The following is a 22770-nucleotide window of genomic DNA, read 5'->3' as shown; positions in this document are numbered from 1 at the left end:
TGCTTTTTTGCTGCGGCCAGAATGAGATGGGTTGGGGTTTGTTGGCTGATTCCTGGTGGCCTCGGTCCTGGCGCTGGCACACTGCCTGTGTGGATGGCTGCCTGCATGGACGGCTGCCCATGGCTGCTGCAGAGCAGCGGCTCCTGCTCACCTCCCTCTTGGCTCCTGACTGCAGCTCCTCCAATGCAGCAGGGCGTTTGGGAGGAGAGGGCTTTTCCTTAGCCAGGGACAAAGGAAACTCTGAAATCTGCTTTTTCCAGCCCAAAGTTGTGAGCTACAGCAATACCCAGCTTTGCATTGCTCTAGCTCTCACCGTCTGTCCCCACTTGCTGGGTCAGTCCCCAGGAGAGGGAGATGCTCATGCTGAGAGGGAAGAAGTCAATGTCTGTCCTGTGCTGACTCTTCCAGCTCTGACAGGCACAGGGCAGGGAAGGGTGTTCAGCTGAGGAGCTGTGGGTAAGTGCTGTATAAGGTAGAGAAGTTTCATGTGAATCAGCTCTGCTCCTGTGATTATTCCTGTCCCAGCAAGCAGGTTTTTGCGCTGGAAAGCAATCTAATTCCAGCTGTAAGCAAAACCAGTTACAGTGCAGGGACTAAAACCAAATTAAATCTTGTGTATGGCTCAACAAGGGGTAGGTTATTGAGAGGAAGAGAGGAGAAATCAATGTGAGCCTGACAGGAGCACTGTGCAGGGAAGGGGGGAGGTGGGGGGTATGGATGCATGCTGCCTCTTCCAGGATGTGGGAATGACTGAGGAGGAAAGAACATAGATGAAATGGATTGATCCCCTCAGTCCTTGTGCTCCGGGGCCCCCATCCATGCACACCCCATGCTTCAGCCCTCTGTTTCCCACCAAGGAAAACCCCGATCTCCCAGAGCTTTGGGGAAAAGCAGAAAGAAGCAAAGCAAAGGACACACAGAGAAGGGGAAGGAGTTTTCTGCCTTCTCTCCTTCTGCAGGCCAGATGGACCAGGGTGGTCAAGAGTTTGCCAGGATCTGATTGAATCCTGAGAGTCACTGCTCCCTTCCTGGGTGCTGGTGCAATGGACTGGTATCGCACAGCCTCCTCTGCCCATCCCATCTGCATCTCCTCCTCCCACAACCTCAGCCAGGTCCATTTCTCTGTTCACGGCTGAGTTTATTTTTACTTTCTTTCTTCTTGATATCTATTTCTCCTGTTTCTTTTATTTTCCCCTCTTCTGCCATCCGGTCCCTATTGATCTGCAGAGTAACTGGAGATGCAGAGGAGTCAAGACAGGAATAGACACGAGCAAGCCCTTGGCCTGTGTGCTCGGGTGTGTGCCAGGCAGGGTGGGGAAGGGAAGTGGAAAGACTTTCCCCCACAGGTCTCTATTCACTGCTTGGTTTTCTCCTCGGTGCAGCACTGGGTTCAGTCATCTTCTCAGGAACGGGTGAATGAGCTTTTCCCGGCTGCCGGCACGATGAAAGCCACCACTTCTCTTTCCATTACACACCGTGTCTCTTTGGAGTAATTCTTTCCCCTTCATAACGTCAGTCACCACAGTGCTCACCAGGGCACGCTCCATCATGGAGACATTAATAAGCCATAATTGAAGTTAATGTGCCATGGCCGGGACATGTGGATCCAGTTAGGAGAAATTAGACTGAGCAGAAGTGAATCAATTTTAGGCTGATTATTCAGATTTTTCTCCTTTGTCCTCCACTGCCCCGGTGCATACTGTCTGTCTGTCTGTCCGTCCAGCCAGTGATGAGCAGTCCCCAGAGGAAGGCAGCAGGAGGGAGCACTACTCATCACCAAGCAGCCCCATTTAACAGTGCTTTGACCTGGGCTCTGCTTGGGCCAAACAGGCACGAACAAAAAGACAAGGCTTCCAGTTTTGTAACAGCACTTTCTTTCCTCTCTTCTCCAGCTGTCTTTTCTGAGGGTTTCCTTGGCTTTTCTTTTGCCCACACAAAGGAACTGAGGGGAACGGACCTCTGTGCTCCTCTGCTTTGATTCCTGCCTTCCCCTTGTGCAGCTCTCAGTGCCTTGTGCTCAATGCTGTATTGCTGTTAAAGACAAAGCAGCTCCTGCCCAGCCTGGTGGCTGCCTCCTGCTTCTGTCCTCCAGGCCAGCACAATGATAGCAGCTCAGCACACTGCCCTAATGGCTGTAGCTCAGCCCAAGCCAGGGGTGCCAGTGCAAACGCGTACCAGGCTGCTGTGCACTGCTTGGACATTCCTCCTTCTGGCTCTGTTGATGAAGTTGTTGGAGAGCCTCCAGCTGATCTTGACTTCTCCAACAAAGCTGTCTCTAAAAGGGAGGAAAGAAGCAGGTTTGGTTGGCAGAACAGGCTCTTGTGTAATGACTGCTGCCCCACTGAGCATCTTTCCATGGGGAGCAAGGAGGGACCGGCCGGCTCCATCATCACTGGTTTGCAGAAGGGACCTGGGATAAATGATCTGTGAGAGCATGGGCTTCCCAGCTGAGCTTGCCCAGCCCCAGTGCCAGAGCATCACCTGCAAAATACCCACGGGCTCACTCAAACACCCCCAAGAACGACCCCAACACCCCTGCAGCCCATAGCCAGCTTCTGCCTGTGCTCAGCAGCCTTAGGAAGACCACAAAAAGCAGGGCAAGCACTGCCTGTGCCTGTTCCCACTTCTTCCCCTGCAGCTCCTGGCTGCCAGACTTTGGGTCCCAGGAGGTAACAGCATCCTCGTGTCAAGGACAGCCAAGTCTGCGCCAACATTGCACTGCGTTCCTCGGCCTGTCCTCACCTCCGTGCTGGGCAGCCCTGAGAGCTGGAGAGCTGAACTTCCCTGGCATTCCTCCAGGCTGGAATTAGTTCGAGTTCAAGCAAAATCTTGCTCTTGGTCATATAGTTGATGTGCAGCAACTGTTTGCTTGGCTTTCCTTGATTCTCTTAAAGGATTTTACTCCCACTGCAGCAAGATGGAGGGCAGCTTGCAGAGGGGAAGGGAGAAAACCAGAGAGCTCCTCCTTCTCCAAACACTCCTGACACTTTGTCAATAGCCGGAGATGGATGTCCAAGGTCCTATTACCTGCTCCTGGCTTTGGTTTGTGAAGGTTTTTATTTCCCCTCCGATTTTGTTGCCGAGTTGCGTCCGGCCCTCAGGAGATAATAGAATTTCATCGATAGACTGAGAAGGTGATGTATGTTAAAGCACTTAATATAAAGAGACTTCTACAGGAGCCCAAATTCAATTTGGCCAATGAACTCAATTGCAGGCATTATTGCATTCCAGGAGAAAGAACAAGAGCATTTATACACATTACTCTGCAAATATTTATGTTCACGTATCCGTGTGATGTCCTCTTCACCCTTCCTCCCTTCTGTTGCCTGACCCCCTAATGGGGAAGTTTGGGTTTGTGTTTGCTTTTTAAGACAGCTTTGAATGTAAATAACGTTCCACCAGTCAGCAGGATCTTGACAGCTGGTGAGTGTCAACTTATTCACAATAAATAGCCTGTCGGATGGGAACAGCCAGCTATAGCCCGCTCTCCACTTTGGCATCTTTCAGATTGTCTCCTCTCCGTAACCCAAACCTCAAATCATTTCAAAGGGCAGTGAGAAGGGTTCTCCCTGCCGGGAGGACTCATCTCTCCCTACCGCACAGCCAAAAGTGAAAACCCACAAGGAAGACAAACACTCACAGCATGTCCCTCTGACCTAACCCAGAGGGGTTTATTCAGCTTTGTGGCTCTACAGAAAGCAGTGAGACCCGGAAGCCTCTCTCCATGGTTTGAGCTGAAGGAAACAATGCATTTAAATGACTTTTTCTTCCTCTTCAGCCCTTGGACTGCACCTCAGTTATGCTCCCAGCCCTGCTCCTGGGATGAATGAGTTGCCATCACCTTCTTCATCCCTGCTCCACTCCCTGGCAATAGCAAACCGCTGCTGAGCAATCTCCCAGCAAGGCAAATCCTAATATAACAGCTCTCCACAAAGGGACAGTGCTTCTTCCATGGCCCAGCCATTAGAAGCTATTTTTACCTGCTTCCACACGCACAGATGGGCCAGAAACAATCCAAACTCAGCACCCGTTATGCTTTGCCCAAAAGATTTGCTCCCTGGTTTTGCTGAGCTGCCAAAAGAGTTGCAAAGGAGCAGGCAGAAAGCAGGCAAGCCATGGCCAGGCAGCTGCCGGAGCGTGCTGCGAGCAACGCTGGGGATGACAGGAGAGATGGAGAAGAGTTATTCATGTTTCCCCGAGAGCTGAGATCAGTTGAAACATCATTTTCCTTAGGGACAGAGAGGAAAGAGCTCCCTTCAAACACATTGTCCCATGAGACTCATTAAAGGCTCATCAATTACAGTGAGAGCAAACAATTCAGGGGAAAGCTATCATAAGCCTTCCTTTGGATGGCAGTCATTAGCAGCTCTCTGCTGTGCTGCCTCTCCCCAACACCAGAAAGGGAGCAGGGGGAAAAGACAAGACAGTGGTGGTGGGGAAGCAGGAGCTGGATGGCCCAGGAGCAGGCTGGATGGGACCAGGTCACCACAGCATCCTTAGCCATGCAGTAGCATCCTCATAGGAAGCACAGGGTGGAGATGAGTGCGCACACTGGACTGGAAGGAGACTTGGAGGGGAGGTGCTCCAAGATCGGCTGAGCCCTGCAGGAAGGGTGAGGGATAAAGAGATATCCTTTGCCTTTCTCTGCCTTATTTCCTTGCTCTGCAGGTGGGCTCATGGACAGAATATTAGTTGTAAACAACAGAAGAATCCTTGGAAGGAAAGCAAAGGGCTGGGGTGGCTTTTAAAGTTTATATCAAAGTCATTATTAATGGAAGCTCAGGGATAGGGGCTACTTTCCCACTCCCAGCATTGCTTCTATAGGTTTGCAGCACTTACCCCTGTGCATCTCTTACATCGCACATGGGCTTGGCATCAGATGCCTCTCCAACCACTCGCTCCAGGATGCTGACCTGGAGAAACGCAGGGATGGCAAATGGCTCTTCATGGCTGTGAGAGAAGAGAAAGGAAAACAGAAAAAGAAAAGGACACTTTCCTATCAATATTCCTTGGCACTCCAAGCTCTGTGATGTTCCCTGGTGGAGGCATTGGCAGCATCAGACCACACTGCACCACCCTGAGGGAAGGCAGCAGCTCAACGACCTGCACTAAAATAAACTCATAAATACCCCGTCGAGTAAACTGTAACGTCTGGGGCCACACATTGCTGCAGCCACTTCTGCTGGAAACAGTGTGAGACAGCTTCTGTCTAATGCATAATGCAGTTGTGTTACCTATGAACAGCTCGGTGCAGGACTTGAGTGTCCCCAGGCCATGGAGGGTGCCTGGAGTAGCTCCTGCTGCGTGTGTGCTGGGGCTGCTCCTCTCCAAGCCATGCACCACCATGGCTGCATCCTGCATGCTCACTGAGAAACGGCACTGTCACCAATAGCTTTGACCCATGAGCTAAAGAAGAGAAACGCTCCCAGCTCTTCAGATCTCTCTGGAGCCAAAGAGACCATATTGCAACCAGCACTTGGCTGGAGCAGCCCCGAGGCTGGAGCTGGGCCATCACTGCCTTCTGTAGAACACAGCGCAGGTGTCTGCCCCACTGGTGCTGTTTAAGCCTCATTACTAAGTAGCTCCTAACCTTTTCCTTCATCCTCTCTTTCCTGCGATGGCTGGCCGCCCGAGGAAGATGAGTGGAAGCAAGCACAACTAGCAGCATCCTCTCAGGGGAGCAGGCTAATGCCATTTACTCCATTCTCCACCAGCTGGGTCTTGGCTGGGGAAAGAGACCATCAGTGAGCACACGTCCTTGGGCTGCAGACCCAAAGGAGGAGGCAGAGAAGCCTGAAGAAGGGGTTGAAGCCGAGGCACTGAGCAGGGAGGCCTGGATGCAGAAACCTGTGCACAAATGGGGTTGGCAATCAGGGCTGGCTGAAGGCACTCGGCTGTTGGCCATTAAATAATGCAGCCTGATTGATTGGGCTGCAAAGTGCTGTGTTGTGGGGTCAGCTTGCTGGGGTTACAGTTCTCTGCTCAGATTGATGATCCTCAAAGGTCAAATTCAGAAAGCAATTCCTTGGTAAAATTGATCCTTTGGATAACAAAACTTCTGGACATTAGTCAATGGCCGAGCAGCGAGAAATAGAAGTGACCTGGGCACAGCAGGCAGGGTGACCAGCTGCCTCTGCTTTCTCTTTAATTTTCCTTGCTTACCCTGATTAGGAAGTGAGGGGCTTCTCCGGGAAAAGCAGTGCTCCATCATCCTGCAGCGATGCAGGATGGGGGATGCAGTGGCTGCGGATGTCCGTGAGCACCCATCCCATCCCCCTGGAAGGGGAGCATGGGAAGGAGATCCTGGGGAATGTCCTGGGAGCTTGTGCTTGGCTCTAAAGCAGCAACTGCATTTGTGTACCAGCAGGCACATCTGACTGCCCCCTGCACACAGCCCTGCATCACTTTCCTGGTAGTGAGAAGATTGGGTCCCATGGCTGGGGGGTGGTTGTAGCTGGAGCCAAGTTAATGGTGAATGGGGTTCACCCCATAACGGCTGCTTTGCCCTTGACAGGGGATGCCAGGAACAAAGATGTGCTGCAGGTAGAGGGTGATTGGGGCTGCCCCAGGCTACCATGGGGGACCAGTTGGTGGTCACCCACTGCTTACATTCCCCCTGCGAGACCAGCAGGGTCCAGGACAGGAACCAAGTGCTACCTGCCACATCATCAGAGAAAACAAGGGGGATGCCAGGCCCTACCTTCCTTGAACCCCCTCCCCTGCAGCTCTTAAACACCCCCTCAGCTGGATTTTAGGAGCACACTATTGCTGGCTGCCATCCCATTGCTCCCACCAAAGGTAGGAGGGGGAAGAGCTGCAGCTCTCAGAAGCTGTTGCTCTGATTCAGGCTGGGCCCAGAGCAGCAGTGGTGAAGCATTGACCTGCTTTAACCTGTTATCTCGCCTGCTTCCTTCTCGTCTGACTGTTCTGAAGTGAGAGAAGGAGGCCGTGCTGTGTGGATGCTGAATAATTCAGAGTCTGGCTCCGCAGCATCCCAGGGCTGGGCATCACCTCTGCCAAAAGGCTGGGATGGCTCAGCTGAAATCCTTCCTTATCAGAGGCAGAGGGGACAGGGTGATACACAGCATCCCTCCTGTGCAGGTATTGGTCAAAGCTGCTTTCTTCCCCTGGGTGCTCAGATCCATGGCTTGCTCCCAGAGCACTGAAGCTCAGAGGCTGTCAGTGTTTTCAGACATGACACGGCATCTCCAGCTCTTGCTAACACACAGATTCAAGTGGAGCACACTGAGTGTGTCTGCCTCTGCTCCACGGACCACATTTTCTTCCTTCCTCCCTCCCTTTTAGAGACTGCAGCTCCTCTGCTTGATCAGAGACAGGGCAGGGTTGTAAGGCAGGCAGAGACACTGCTCATCCAGCTTATGCTGAGCCTCTGAGCAGGGTTTGGTAGAATTAAGGACAGGGAGGGGAGGGAGAGGTAAAGCAAATCATAGATGAGGTCACTCATCCAACCATGCGTGAGGAGCAGCAGAGGCAGCCTTGGCAGAGCAGGCAGGCATCTGGGGAGCATCTTTAGGATTGCCAAGGAACAGGAGAGAGACATCAGGAGCTGGTGAGCATGCACGGTGCTGGGAGAGACCCGACTTACAGCTCCCAGCCTAATCCAGGTTCCTTATCCCAGTGCAGATTGAGCACAGGAACCATCAGGATATGTTTCCTTTGTCTTCTCTGCAAGCAGTTCATTCCCCTCAGCATTGCATCTCTTGTGCAATTAGCCCTCTAAAATGAAGCACTGCCTGGTCAGACTTCTCAACCCGTTCACATAAGGCACTATGGTTTTCTAATGGTTCTGCTTCTGAGAGTGTAAATTACTGCATGAAGCAGTAAAAACCCATTGGGCTGTGCTAAGGATCCAGAGGCTGGAATGATATGAGAGGTTTTGGTCCCCAAAGTCTCTGTCTGATGGCCTGAGCTTGGGCTCAGGAGTACCAGAGCCACACATGAGTTATGGGCTCAGCCTCTGTGCTCTGCGCAAGTCACCTCGAGTCTGAGCAACAGGAATGATTGTGCACACAGATAATTATCCCCTGCATACTGCACTACAGCTCATTAAAAGTTTGTTAATGTTTGCAAATTGCTGAATAGTGGTTTTCCTTGTGCCTTCTGTGATGAGGCAGGGACTAAAAGGCAGATTCTGATGGTGACTTGTTCTCTGTGTTATTTTGGTCACAGAAGGCTGGGGCTGTGCTGCACGTAAGGAGAAGGGTTTGTGTTGGGCATCTTCACACCATGGGAGAAAGTGCTCTTGACTTTAGCACACTGCCTGGGAGCTAAGGGGCTTAGTCCCACCAGTGTTAGCCATGCTCCTCCATCTACAGCACAAGACTGTCCTCTCTGCCTCCAAGTAAAAGGCTCCATCTGAGCTCCTCACCCAGCTTTCTGTGACAGCCTGAAATGTGTGTGACTCCTTCCTGGAGTCTCAGCTGGAGGTATTGACTCACCATTACATGGTCTGTGCAGTCAGATGGTGGGAGTAAAGAATCTCTCATCTTGGAATAGAGATTGCAGATCCGTCTTGGCTGAGGAAGTGGACATTGGAACCGCAGCACCAGATACCTGGGGAAAGCAGCCGAGTTCAGTGAGAAAGTCCTGCAGAAGGAATGGGGAAGGGGTAACCAGCACAACTTCACCACTACATTTTCACACACACAGAGGCAGCACTACACTAGGGGCAAGGAAGAGTGGCAGCAATACCCGACAGCTCTTCTCCTGCCTTCTTCTTCCAGGTGTAAATGCAACCTCCACGCTAACCTGTGCACCTTCAAAGAGGGCAGCCTTCAGTGCGAGTGCGAGCACAACACCACGGGGCAGGACTGTGGCAAGTGCAAGAAGAACTTTCGCTCCAGGTCCTGGAGAGCAGGATCCTACCTGCCTCTCCCCAACGGGTCCCCCAATGCATGTAAGTACCCTGCAGCGAGCCAGCCCTGGCTGCACTCCCACCTTCAGCCACAGATGGGAGGTGATTCTCCTCTTGTCCTCCTCCATCTCAGATCAGTGCAGGATGTTTAGCTTTCAAAAGGGAAGTGGGTGTTCATCTGTGCTTTAGTACACAGAGAAGCAACAGAGGATCTGGGTGGATGTGGAGGTGATTTGTTGATTACCGGTAGATGAGCGATGCGTTCAAATGATGGCCAAGAATAGGAAGGATGGCCTTGAGCCAAGGTACAGGTCCATGGCTTTGTGGCAGTGCGAATCACTGTCCTTTGAAGACATTATTTAGCCACAGCAAAGCACTGGCTGTCAAGTAGTCCCTGGACTGAGCTCCGGCACTGCTCTGCTGCAGGAGGGCAGGCTGCTTTCTGGATTGCTTTCTGGATCCTGTTCTGTGTTGGTGTTGCAGGCAAGCTCCGCAAGCTGCGGTCCCTCTGCGCAGCTCCAGTCTCATCCAATTGCCTGCTGGAGCAAGGCAGTGACAGAAGCAAAGGCACAAAGATGAGATGAAGGCTGCGTATCCACCATCATTCGAGCAGGGGAATTGGGGCAGGAAACATCACAGATGGGCCAGTTTCTCCTGGGTTTCTGTCCAGTCCACATTAGCAACTTGTTTAAATGTCACGGAGCCACAGTAGCCACTCCAGCCTTTCAAGCAGGAGCTTTGAGCATCACCAAAGAGAATCTTTTCCTTTCCTCCCCCCCAAATTTTTTGAAAGATTTATGTGCTTTAAGATGATCAAAGCTGAAACTGGAGCTCCGAAGGCTGTGATGGGAATGTTTTGTGTGTGCCAGGGCTGGTAGATGAGCAGGTTCTTTGAAAGGGAACGAGCTTGTCAGCTCCCACCAAGCGGCTGCATTGCTTCAAAGGAGCTTGGGAGAGTTTCTGGTGTTGACAGGCACAGACATGCTGTTCTCTCCCTTTCCCTCCCCTCCGTTCCTTGTGTCTCTTCCTATTTCTCTTTCTCCTCTGCTCTGTCTTCTCCCATTCATCTCTCTTCCCATCTGTCACTCAGTCTTCTCCCACCCTCCCAACTCTTATTGCTTCATCCTCCCCCTATCCTCTTGCTCTGCAACAGAGGCAGTTCTCTGAAGCCCTCTCCCCCTGGTGGTCTCACCTTGTCCATCACCAGTCCTGTGCTTTATGTTCATGCAAAGTTGAGACTTTCCATGATTCTTCCACTTGTTACAATGGGAAGACCACAGCCATCAGTTTCCTGGGTGCTGAAAGCCAGAAGCTGGTCCTTGGGTGGCCCTCAACTGGTCGGTTTGAAGCCAGTGACTTCGCAGTGTCCTTATGAGTGGGTGCTGCAGTGGGAAGGGTGTTCAGCCTTTCTTGCTTACCAAGAACCGTCCCGGGTGCAGCAGCCCCTGGTTCAGCCCTTACAGCTTGTACTTAGCCCAGTGAACCTCAGAAGATGTGCTTGGCCTATAACATCAAGGAAATGGTGAACAGAAAAACCTATCATCAAGGACCACGCTGGTTTTTCTCCCCCAGGTGAAAGGCTTGAGATGCCAAGACCTCAGCAGCACTGTCTGATTGCCTCTGTGTTTGACAAAAGCAGCTTTTAAGCTGTTGCAGCAAACAGATATGCCTATGAGCAAGATCCCTGCTAATTCATTGATGTTCGGCCCCACATCATGACTCTGTGATCTTCTGCTGCTATCAGAGCCAGTGGTGTCCTGCTTCCAGTAACTGGGCTTCTTCTTGTGTTTTCCAGGTGCAGCTGCAGGCTCAGCCTTTGGCAGTAAGTACAAACATAACTGAAATGCTGGCATTTAACACCTGGGTGCATGGGCCTTGTGGATGTCACTAGTTAAAAAAAATGGTTGTTTTCTGTCCATTATCATTTTCCAGGCAATAATTCTTCCCTAATTGTGCTTCATTTTCCATCCCATCAAAGAGTCTTACACTTTCTTGCTTTGACTTCAGAAGCCTCATTTTCCTCTTCCTCTTGGCACGGTTTCCCCCCATGAGGTTCGTTAGTATGGCAGGCGGAAAGGAAATGAAAAAGCCTCTTCAAACCCATCAGTGCTCACTGTGAACTTTCCCCCTGGCCCCAGTATTGCTGCATTCTGCTCTGAGAAGGAGCTGGGTTTGAATTATTTGCCATAGCATCAGTCTGGGTTACTCTGGGCTGTCGTATCTAGAGCGTGTACATCCATATGTACATGTGTATGTATATAAACATACATCTATGGAGTGTTGGCAGCAAAGACAGAGCTCCGCTGGGATTGCTGCTGGAAGATTGATGGTATGATAGGACTCCTTATTTAACAAAGCTGGAGGTCCTTTGATATCAAAGAGCCTTGAGGTTGGGGTAAGCAGAAACCTGGGTTTCTATTTTGTGGTTCAGAATTACCCTCAAGAAGAAACAAATCAGGGAGCTGAATGAACAATGACTTCCTTGGTCTGCAGGCAAGTGGAAAGAATTGGAGGAGAAACAGTTCCAGAGAGATGCAAATACAGTTAAGAAAAATGCAGCTATTTGAAAAGCAGAGGATGGGTTTTCTGTGTGAATGAACCATATTTGGGTTTCAAGCAGTTAAGTTGAAAGGGTTAAAATTTCAAATAGAATTGAAAGCCTCCCTTAAGTAATTTAGGATTCAAAAAGCCCCAGTGTTTTAATAGTCAAAACCATTCTTTTTCTGGTCAAAACCATATTGATAAATCTTTTTCCCCCCTTAACAGAGCTTGGCATCCTCAGTGCTGCGTTTGTGTCACTGGAAAATGTTTCCCATCTTAATGTCCTGCTAGGAAAAAGCTTGGGGGGGTGCTGGGAGCGATGTGCAGGAAGTGGACAGGAGGGATTTGTGTCCAAGGCCGGTTAAGGAGAGATTATTTAGCCTGCATAGGAGACTAGAAGTGACCTAAATTAAGTATTTAAACTAGCTCAGGGCTATTATGAAATTAAGCACAGTAATCTGCATGAAGCAGTGGGACAAGCAAGGACAGGAGGGCAGCAGGTGTAAGTTAAGTAGGAATTTGTGTTCCAGTGTTATTTTAGTTGGGGCTGTTGTATTGAGTGCGGTTGTGCACTGCATCTGAGACCGCTCCTGCTCAGCTCCATGGGGGCTTGTGGTGTTAAGCCATTAATTAATTTGCCAGTGGAAATTAATACAGTGCCAATTGTACAGGTTGGTTTTGATGGTGCTGGGTAGTTTGGGTGGTGGAAGGAGATGGTGCTGTTCGTGGAGCCAGGGCTCCATGAGCATAGACATCAGGCAGCATAGCTCCTGGGAGGGTGGGCTGGGGGGCTCCTCTGCTCCCCCCCCATGCTCATCACCCCATCTGTGCCACAGTGTGCTTCATTTCCCCTTTTCAGCTTAATTGGCAATTAGTTTATGATAGAGCTGTAAGTATTTAAGCCAATATCTGCACCAGCAGGGTAAGCTGATGCTGATACAGTCACAGCCTCCTGTATGCACACACACACTCACTGCACCCAGCGTCATCAAGCCTTAATCCCCCCAGTGCCCCAGTTGTAACCACACTGGGATATCGGTCACCAGTGCAAGCAGCCTCATGGGCTGGCAAGGAAACCCTCCATCCCCCAGTAAATGCCTCCACCTCTTCTCTTTGCTTGCTAGCCTATGAGCGACCGCAGCGGGTTGCCACCACAAAAACCACCACTGCAAAAACGACCACCACAACAGCGCCCACCACCACCACCACAACCTCAACAACAACAACCAGCACTACCACCACAACCACAACCACCACCACCCAGCCAGGTTGGTGCCACACTCCCTGCCTCTCTCCAAGAGCCAGGATTTCACTGCTGGGTTCCTCTTTATAGCTGCTTACCATCCCCGTGTTGGTGGCCCTGGCTATCTGCTCTGTAGGATGATCAAGGGACATGGATAAAAATCACCCTGGGCAGACCTACATTGCTGTTGTCTCTATTCAGTCCAAGGGCACTTTGACGTGTAACATGGGCTAGAAGCCTTTTGGTCCCTATAAGCAAGGAGCCAGCCACAACGGGTCCACCTCAAGGCCAAAAACCACACCATGGGTTGACACCCCACTGGGTGATCTCACTCTGCTGTCACTCTGTTATCATCAAGGCAGTAAGAAGTGAAGCCAGGACTGGATGCGGGGGAAACAACACTTTTCCCTTTTTTTTCCCCTCAATTTTGGTTTTTCTTTCTAAAGAGAAAGGTTTTCAGCACCCATCCCTCCTCGAGCCACTTGGCACCGTTGTTCTGCACAGGGCTGGCACGGCTGCAGGAGATGCTCTCTTACAGCTCCAGCACTCGCATGGCAGGAAGACAATCAAGGCTTTACTGTCCCACTGTAAATCAAACCACGTACCTACTGTTGCCTGGCTGGAAGGAGAGAGGAATCATACCCCATCCTGCTCTACCCCGACCTCCATTAACATTCCCCAGGCTGCCGTACAAGCATCCATGGAGCGCGCCGGGCTGGAGCTCACACACCAAAAACACCCTTTCTAACTACTAAAACCATCCCATGACAGAAAACCTTTGTCCTTTTTCTGGGGGTTCCTCCTTCCCTCCGCCCCTGAACAAGGGGACAACATTCTCACTTTGTTGTTTGGGAATGAACAGAGAGGACTTAACAGCAGGACACATTTTTAAGCTTCTCATGGGGGAATTAGACACGCATCCCTCCCCTCACCACGCTTTCTGGGCCTGATATTTCCCAGGAGGACGTTTTACACCCACAGTGTGTTAGTAACAGTCTGTCTGGGGGAGCTGCCAGAAGCCAGTCAAAGGGATGAGGAAACTTGATTGCATGTTTATGCAAATATAGATATATTCGTGGAAGTACCCTGCTTGAGTAGTTAATCAGGAAGCAGAGAGTTTAGCTCCAACTTCCTGGGAGATGGAGGGACCCCAGGCAAAAGAATACGGGTCTCTGGCCTGTTAAGAAGTGCTCCTTACCCAGGACCTCACTGGTATCCACCAGCCCTGCCTAGAGCTCACATAGCCCCACCAGTAACAGGGGATCACATCTGTCTGCACCATGCACTTAGGATCGTTGATCTTTATCCATGCTCACCTGTAGCAATGCTTTTAGGTCTGTTTCTTTTACAAGTGCAGTGTACATGAGGATGTGTGTTTAGTGTCTATACTGTTTATGACTTGCAGTGCTCTGCTTCATCTGGGGTGGGCAGGATAGCATCTGCGTGGGGTTGGGGTGATGGGGATGGTCTCTCCTGCCAAGTTTCTCCAATGGAGATTTGATGGACCTTGGGGTTTGTTCCTTCTCCAAAACCTGACCCTGAGCAACAAAACGTGTTCAGAATGCTTTCATTAACTGATGGACAAAATAAACAAGTAAATCACAGTCCAGCCACCAGATCTCTGGCTTCACAAGGCCAGGCCTCAGCTTTGAGCTCCTTGACCCCATCCAGACCCCCAGAATGCTGTGCCTGGGGATGGAGACAGTCCCTGAAGGTGCTGCTTCAAATAGGAAGGTAGTCAGGGCCACCCAGCAGTTCAGGGATCTGCTCATGGGCAGCATGCTGGCATTTTGACAAGCAAGAGGGAATCAAGGCACAGCCTAATTCTGATCTGCTTTTGACCAGAGACATCCCTCCCCCTGCAAAATATAAAATAAAGTAATATAAAATATAAATAATATAATACATAAATGCTTTTTTAAATACATGACATCCCCAAGGGGCTGTGGATCCAACTTGCCTGGACCTCAAGGGAAACACCTTGGTAAAGAGATGCCCCTTGGAGCTCTTGGTAAGGAGATGCCATAAAACCCAAGCTGGGTCAGAGCCCCAGCGAGAGATATTCTATTGTTATCTGCCTTAAGAATTTTAGAGCACTACACGAATCCCTCCTTGCTTTAGGACAGCTCAACCTGCCTGGTTTGAAAGTCCTTTCAGAGCCCTGCCCCATCCTGTGCTGTTTCACCCTCTAATTCACACACTGTCTTCTGCCCCTGAATTTCTGCTTCCCACCATAAGCAATCATCCTCAGTCCAGCCTCTGAGTCCGCTGCATCTGTGCCCATGAGAGAAACAGAGAAAAAAACAGGTATTTAAAGCCAAACCGATGTGTTTTTCCCTTCTCCTTCATGCCTCCGCACACTAGTGGGTAGCAGCAAGGCAGAAAGCAATGTAGCACGTAGGCTAGAGGAGTAGATTAGATTTGGGTTGTCTCTGGGTTGCATGGATCTGCTAGACATCTGCTTCCTTTGGCTGCTCGTGGTGTTTTCTGTGGTCAAGGTGGAGCTGTGGTCATGTTTGTAGGATGCTTTTGTGCCCGGTCACCTGGCATGCGGTAAGAGGGGAGAGAAGAATGAGCTTATGGGCACGGTCTGTGGTCTGAAGACAGCCAAGGCTGCCAAAATGGGTAGAAGGAAGGGAAATTGCAGAGCTACCCTAAGGAAGATGCATTAAGTGCTATTCCCATTTGCCTTCTGCGATTCTGTTATTTTGAAATCTTCCTTGAAGCCTGTCAGATTCTTCCTTGCCATTTGTTACATTTCTCCCATGCTCAAAATAAGCAAAAAAAAAAAAACCAACAAAAAAACCCTCTTTTTTTATATTTATTCGTTTTGTTTCCATTTCCCCTCTTCTGGTTCGTAGCAGTTTCCTCAGAGCCAGTTCACCTCTGAGACAAACAAACCCAACCTGCACCCTGCTTGATGGCTAAGAGCTCCGACAGAAAGAGAGCACCAAAAGCTCTTTGTGCAGGTCCTGCAGAAAGGGAACCCTGTGTTTATGCTTCGAGAAGGACCTTTTCTGGGTCCTTCCCCCCTGTTTGCCCCAGTGGTTTGAGCTACAGAACGTGATTTCTTGGTGCCATTTATTCTACTTCCCTAGAAATCCACCAGGACCACAAATTTCCACCAGGGCCGATACAAGCCCCTGGGACAGGAGCTGCCTGGAGCTTCCCATTTGTACGAGCTGGGTCTGGGGGTGAAACGTGTCTCTCAGCATGTAAAACTGCCCATTAATGTCCCAGAGCTACAAGGGAAAGGTTCTCAGGATAATGAGCATTAATAATTTCCCTGGCTCTGTAAATGCGGTTGAGTGGAGGTGTATGTGAATGACTAAAAAGCAAAATGCCTCCAGGGCTGTTTTTTATTGTGACTCTAATTAAACCCTTGCCAATTTGCACGGGGCTTTTTTCGTATTCACTTTAACACCGTATTAATATCAATTGGTTTCCACTTTCCAGCTGAAAAGGACAATGTCTATCACCTTCTCCTAGAAAAAGAGATGATTTTTTAATGACAAGCTCTATTTTATCCTGCATTGTTTATCATCCCCTTGTTTGAGGCTGGGAAATCACATTTCTCTCCTACTCGGGTTTGTCCTTTGAAACTTGGCAAGGATCAAGAGATGGGTTTTTTTTTCTCTCCTCCTCCTTATGTTACCCAACTGGAGCTTCAGATTAATAATATGGCTTTTAAATTTTTTATTCCTTAGTTTGTTTTCTAGCAAACCTGAGGATTGTTCCCAATACTGAGGTGATGGGGAGGGGTATGGAGCTGGTCGGGGTGAGGGTTTGCAGGGAAATCAAGCAAGTGATCTATAGATTTCTTGATGCAAATTCTTTAAGTGGCATTTCTGAGGGATGAGCAGAGCTTGAAGGAGAGCCTAGAAGTTTGGGTTAGAAACCAGGACTTTGTGCCTCCATCCATAGACACCCGTGCTATTCCTCAGTTCCATTGTCTCAAAGCAGAGGGGTGCAGAGCTGTGGATGAGGTCCTTAAGGCAGCTCATCCCTGCCCATGGCAGGGGATTGGAACTGGATGATGTTAAGGTCCTTTCCAACCCAAACCATTCTGTGATTCTATGATCACACCACTGCCATCCCGCTCTGTGCATCAGGGCAGGTCACCAGCTGGTTACCAGCACACCCAATAACACTGCTTTCCCTTTGATCCCTACAAGACTACACCAGCTTGTCAGAGGCTGCCCCGCTGCAAGTGAGCTCTCCCCTGGCCAAGGATGGCCCTGGAGCAGAAGGTAGGAGGCACATGGCTGAGCTGGGTCCTGCCAGCGAGTACCAGCTCCCAGTGCTCAGCAAACGCTTTAGTTTCTAGATCTATGTCTCTGTTTTCCATGCATCTCTCTCCTCCTCTCACCTGGGAAAAAGCTCAGGTCTTTGTCTGTGCCCTACACGTAGCTGGGAATCTGGTGAGGCTGGATTGAGCCTCGGGCTTTAGTCATATACATGAAAGATGAGGATGGTAAGTGGTAGAGGAGATTGTTCACAGCTTGCTGCTGGGGTGAACAGAGAGGATCATGGAAATCCTGTTGTCTCCCGAGACCGGAGTCTGTTTGTAGAGCAGAATAACTTTGTAAATAGATAGGCCTGTGTTGTTCATAGCAGGGATGCCTTCTTGTGTATTTCCTTGCTTCAGATCTCCTGCGTGACTGCCTAAGGTGAGATGCTCCTGGTGGGAGCCCTGGGAGGCTTCATGCTGGCTGTTCAGGCTGAAGCTTCTCCTCCTCAGCATTCCCACCAGCACACACACTTCGGCAGTTGCCTGTTGGTGCTCAGCTCCTATTTCCCATATGAGATGCCTGTAGCTCGCTCCAGCTGTAGACATTAGCATCCCTTCCAGTGCAGAGCACAGTAACTGTTGAAGCTTGGTCCAGGACACAGCCCAGTGCTTGGAAATACTCAACTGGGGAGACTGGAAGTGCTGAAACTGAGGTTCTTTGGAATTGCTGTCGTTTTGGGTCTGCATGTGGTCTCATAGAGAGACAAACCATATTCGCCTACACAATGGGCATCAATGCCAAGTGATGCTGACAGTCTGTACTGAAAAAGGAGGGTTTCTGAGCCTTAACAGTGGTCTGCAGATGTAGCTTCTCCGCATGCTAGGGCAATGTAATGACCACATGCCAACACTCAGCCATCCAGCAGCTCCCACGCTCTCCCTTAGGAGTGCTTTTTGTCTCTTCATGCTTGAAGACACTAATTTCCAGGAGACTTGTCTCCCATTCCTGCTTCAACCCATCTGCAATAAGATACAACTCCACCAACCCACCCTAGATACCTGCCTAGAGCTTCCAGTGTCCCTGTGCCACCTTTTTAAGCAAACAGGAGGAGGATGTGTATTAAATCTGATGTTCTCTCTAACTGATGCCACTGTAAGCTGTTCAGCTCCCACCAAACACAGCAGCACGTGGACCAAAGCCACCAGACCCTCCCAAGAACATGCGAGGTAAGGTCATACCTGTCCAAGGCTAGAGATGCCACACTGGTGGAGGAGGGTCTGGACACTGTGTCAGCCCATCATGGGATCAGGGGAAGCAATGGGGATCCAAGGAGGCCCCAGTGCCACAGCAGCCTCACAAATGGCATCAGAGGCAGGATCCCTGTGGGATCTCAGCATGGCTCAAGCTTGCCCTTTATAGGGGTTACCAAGCACCAAACCCTATCAGTTTGAGTTGCAGGTGTCCTTTACCCCCAGCACCCCAATCGTTCAGTGTGGGAGGGGGGCTGGCTGTCAACACAGCCCTAAGGAAGCACCATCCTGGTCAGGGCAGCCCCTTCTTACCCAGTATCCCAGCCCAACCATGCTGGGCTGACCCTGGGAGCCCTGACCCCACCACAGCACATTGTGTTTCATTGTCTGGTGCAGCAGCTCCGAAGAGCAAAGCAGGGCGCACAGCACAGCCTGCAGGCAAGAGGCACGGCAAGAAGACAGGTACGTGACCAGTGCGTGCTCTGCGGGACCCTATAGCAATCCCTGCCAGAGATCACCTCCATAGCCTCTGTCCTCTTAGCAGCTTCTTGGTAGTAGCTGGCATGACCTCCATCAAACCAATGCCGTGACCAGTAGATGAGCTTTAAGCTGTTCAGATCCATAGATCCTTATCCTGAATAACCCAATTCCCACCACCAAACATGCATGAAGGGGGGACGCGCGAGTAGCTCCTCCTGGCTCTACACATTGCAATAGCGCTGTGCATGGAGTTTTTCATGCATCAGACATAAAGAAGGGGAGAAAAGAAGGAGAAATTCGGCAGCTACCAGCTGTCTGGTGCAGAAATAGCTGCCAGTGCTGCCAGAGCAGTGTTCTTGGCTCGGGTCAGCACTGTTCTTGTAGTAGAGCTGTTTGCAGTAGGGTAGAACGTGGAGAGGTGTTAAGCAGTGAGAAAACGTGTGTCTGATTTCCCTTAAGCATCCTCAAAGAGCTCAAAACTCATCCGGCTCAAACCAGACTCTGGCCCAGTGGCTCCTATTGAAACGTATAAAGGTAAGAGGAGGGAACGCGGGGCTCCAGGGCTCTCAGTCTTCGCCCAAGTGATGTGGTCCAGCAGCATCAGACATGGAGAAGATGGGGAGGGTTTGCATATCCGAGCTGTGGTTAGCTGTATGTAGGAGTGCATCCCTAGGGTGAAACAATGCTTGGGAATTGCAGCAACCAGAAGTATCCAAGTTGAAGCTCTTTAGATACTGGCCAAAGAGGCAGAAGTTGTTTCACAGAAGATCAAGATTACAACAGAAATCTCAGCTCCTCCTCAGGCAGTTATGAACCATGGGGAAACCTCTGCCCTGCTCCATCTTCCCTGGTCATCATTTCACTGAGACAAGTCTCCTCCTCCAGTTGCATGTGCATGCCAACCCATACCATTCCCTCCCATCCCTTCATCACTGAATGGTTAATGTCAGAGCCTGGAACAAACCCCAGCTCCAAACCTCCTCTCCAAAGGCTGGGGAAGCTCAGACCTGGCTCACATTGTTTCTGCTCACGTTATCACCTGCTTGTGCTGGCTGGGACACCTGACCAGGGTAGCTCCTCTCCTTGTGTTATAAACTCCCAGTACCCAAACACTGCAAGGCAATCACCACCCCAAGTCATGGCAATGAAAGCAAACACAAGAAGCAGTCACATTCCTCTGGCTACACATTAAACCTGGCTGGTAGTTTCCTAGCATGTGCCCACAGCTGAGAGAGGTTAACCCTAAGGACACAAACAGTGCTTGGACAAGCAATGGTAGCATCTCCCATGCCACCAGCAGCCTTTGCAGGCATCCCTGTGCTGTGCCAGGCAGCCCTGGTTCAAACCTTCATGCACTTGTTCACTGTTACAAGGGACCCCACACAAGCCACACTTCCTTGAATAGACTCATTTTAAGCACTTAACCTGAGAGTCACCATACTTCACATCCAGCATTGTTTTGGAGGTACAACAGAAGGGACAGAGGGGAAAAAGCCACAAGGCAGTGAGGTTTTACCTGGACATCAGCAGCTCCAGCTCCACTTCAGCCCTGTCCAGGCCCTTCCCATGCCTGGAGGCAGCGTTGCTGCACCCTCTGCCAGCCCCATCCATGGGCCAGTCGCCTCCTTGCCACAGGGAAGCAGAGCACAGCCTTCACTGGGGCTCTGCCCCCAGCCCAGCTCCCCCACAGGTCCTGCAGCTCCACCAGAGCCAACACCAAGCACCAAGCTGAGCTCTGCTCATTAACAAAGCAGCTCTTTAATTAACACCTGATGCACTTCCACTGCCTGCTGCCATCATTATGCCTTTCCTTAAAGAGATCATGTCCTGGGACAGCCAGAGGCTGCTTCCTGCCTGTCCTCATCCCAAGGGTACAGAGCCCCCCTCTCTGAGCAGTCATTTCCACCCCAATCCCCCCATGGCAGCCCCTGTATGCACCCATCCTGCCCAGCCCTCTGTTAGCAGTGGTTGTGGCTCCTCTCCTCCACCCAGCATAAGGCAGGATGCTCCCAGCCCATCTCCCCAGCTCTCTCCTGCTCTCCGCAGACTGTGAGTGCTATGGGCACTCCAACCGCTGCAGCTACATCGACTTCCTGAACGTGGTGACCTGCGTGAGCTGCAAGCACAACACGAGGGGCCAGCACTGCCAGCACTGCCGCCTCGGCTTCTACCGCAACAGCTCAGCGGAGCTGGATGACGAGAATGTATGCATAGGTGAGCACTGCGGTGGCCTCGGGCAGCACTAGGACATGGGATGGCTCTCGTAGAACCTTCTTCTATGGGGTGGGCTTCAGTTCAGCCCCTCTCTGGAAAGAGGGGGGATGTGCATGCCCCCAGTTGTTACAGTCTCTGCAGCCTGCCAAGGCATCTCTTTGATGGAAACAATGCCCAAATATTGTCTTCCCAACTCGATTCAGATGCATCCAGAGGGTGCTCAGCTCCAAAGAGGGATGGTCTTGCACTCATGGGAACTTCTCATGCAACCACGCTCTCCCATCCCCTTGCTCTCTAAGGTCCCTCCTGCAGCATGTAGCCAGGCTTTTCCAAAGCCACAGCATCCCCCTTGGGGCAATAACAGGGACAAGGCCCCCAGGCAAGGCAGGCACTGACAGCCCTGTCTTTGGCCAGAATGTAACTGCAACCAGATCGGCTCCATGCACGACCGCTGCAATGAGACCGGCTACTGTGAATGCAAGGAAGGTGCCACGGGGCCCAAGTGTGACGACTGCCTGCCCAACTACTACTGGAGGCAGGGCTGCTTCCGTAAGTACCTGAGGCACAGTGATGGGGTGGGTCCAAACTAGAGGGGGATCCTCAGCACTGCCTGCTCGGGTCCCCTGTGATGCTCAGAGTGAGCAGATTCCAGCTGTTTCTCCCAAACCTGGAAATGACTCTGTAGCTTTGCTCCTGGAGTTTGCGGTCCCCACTATGTTCCTCTGGCTTTGGGACTGCTCTAAGGGGTTGAATAATTCCATCCCTAGGAGCTAAAGAAGAAAGCCAAAAGCTTCTAATTTGCGCTGCAGTCAAAGGGTTTAAGATACCCCAGATTAACACTCAAATCCTTTCCTCCCTCTCACTTTATAGCCAACGTCTGCGACGATGAGCTCCTGCTCTGCCAGAATGGTGGCACGTGCTACCAGAACCAGCGCTGCATCTGCCCTGTGGGCTTCAAGGGGGTCCTGTGCCAGCAATCCAGGTGTGAAGCCGACAAAAAGGACTGTGATGGTGCCTCCAGCACGCGCAGCAGCCTCGGCGCTGTCCTCCTTGGGGTGCTCGCCCTCCAGCTGCATGGATGGGGGGACCTCTGAACCTGCAGAGGAAGGAGCTCAGCCCAGGCACATCACCCGAGGGGCTGGGGGAGACCAAGACACCGGGTGGCTCTCCCCACCGTCTCCTCCGCCTTCCTTCACGCTAGGACTTGCACAACGTCTTTCAGGCCACTTCCCGAGCAGAGGGGGGCACAGAACACAAGGGGCTGGCTCCTGCCCATGAACCCATCCTGGCAGCAGCAGGGGTGGCCGCAGCGTGGAGCCGGCTGCGGAGCAGCAGCACAGGGACTGCACCAGCCTGTGCCGGGCCGTGGTCCAGCAGCCCAGCGGGGGCACAGACCCATCCTTCCCTCTGCACAGTGACTCTCCTTCCCTGCTCCACACAGGGCAATCCGGGGCCATGGGGCCCTGGTGAAATAGTGCCGCGATCCAAGGGGTATTTTTTTTATTATTACTTTCTTTACTTTGGTATAGGCTGGGGTGTTCTTTTTATTTCCACTCTTCTTAGTGTCCGGTATCGAAGGAGCCCGTCAATGTCAACTCATCTCCAGAGACCCGTAACACAGCAGGCAGGGGAAAGGGGAGGGAGGGAAGGGGGGACTCTGGTCAATCATCGCTGCATAGTCCCACATCCCACCACATACTGTTGCCTACAGCTCTAGTTGCTGCATTGATTTTTGTATTTTCATTGCTGGGTTTTGTTTCCTTGCACTGAACAGAGAAGGCAGGGCCATGAGGCACATGGTACGTGAGGAGTGCAGTGTCTTATCCACACGCATCCGTATAGTGTACGGTTCAAATACGGTTTTGGGTAGAGACTTACTTTTTGTTTGGATTAAATGTTATACAAGAACCACAACTTAAAGGGACGTTTTGCCAT

The 22770-nt window shown here is 51.1% G+C and overlaps 1 protein-coding gene across 3 annotated transcripts in view; it reads left to right on the top strand.

Annotated features, from left to right (window-relative positions):
- NTNG2 (netrin G2) overlaps positions 1 to 22118 on the top strand; it is a 43853-nt gene extending 21735 nt beyond the window's left edge. Inside the window, exons 4-11 of one of the 3 annotated variants that reach the window (XM_031046522.2) lie at positions 8745 to 8917; positions 10671 to 10697; positions 18049 to 18117; positions 18538 to 18603; positions 19081 to 19155; positions 20668 to 20835; positions 21250 to 21384; positions 21706 to 22118. In XM_031046522.2, coding sequence (XP_030902382.2) covers positions 8745 to 8917; positions 10671 to 10697; positions 18049 to 18117; positions 18538 to 18603; positions 19081 to 19155; positions 20668 to 20835; positions 21250 to 21384; positions 21706 to 21929 — 937 coding nt within the window. In that variant the 3' untranslated portion in view covers positions 21930 to 22118. The remainder of the gene's footprint in view (positions 1 to 8744; positions 8918 to 10670; positions 10698 to 18048; positions 18118 to 18537; positions 18604 to 19080; positions 19156 to 20667; positions 20836 to 21249; positions 21385 to 21705) is intronic. The other 2 variants (XM_031046523.2, XM_005146256.3) reach the window with 2 other exon arrangements.
- The last annotated feature ends 652 nt before the right edge of the window (positions 22119 to 22770 follow it).

The sequence above is a fragment of the Melopsittacus undulatus genome, chromosome 11 (assembly GCF_012275295.1).
Source record: "Melopsittacus undulatus isolate bMelUnd1 chromosome 11, bMelUnd1.mat.Z, whole genome shotgun sequence".
NCBI lineage: Eukaryota > Metazoa > Chordata > Aves > Psittaciformes > Psittaculidae > Melopsittacus > Melopsittacus undulatus.
Note: the sequence above shows the minus strand (reverse complement) of the source record. Positions and strands in the feature narration are given on the sequence as shown.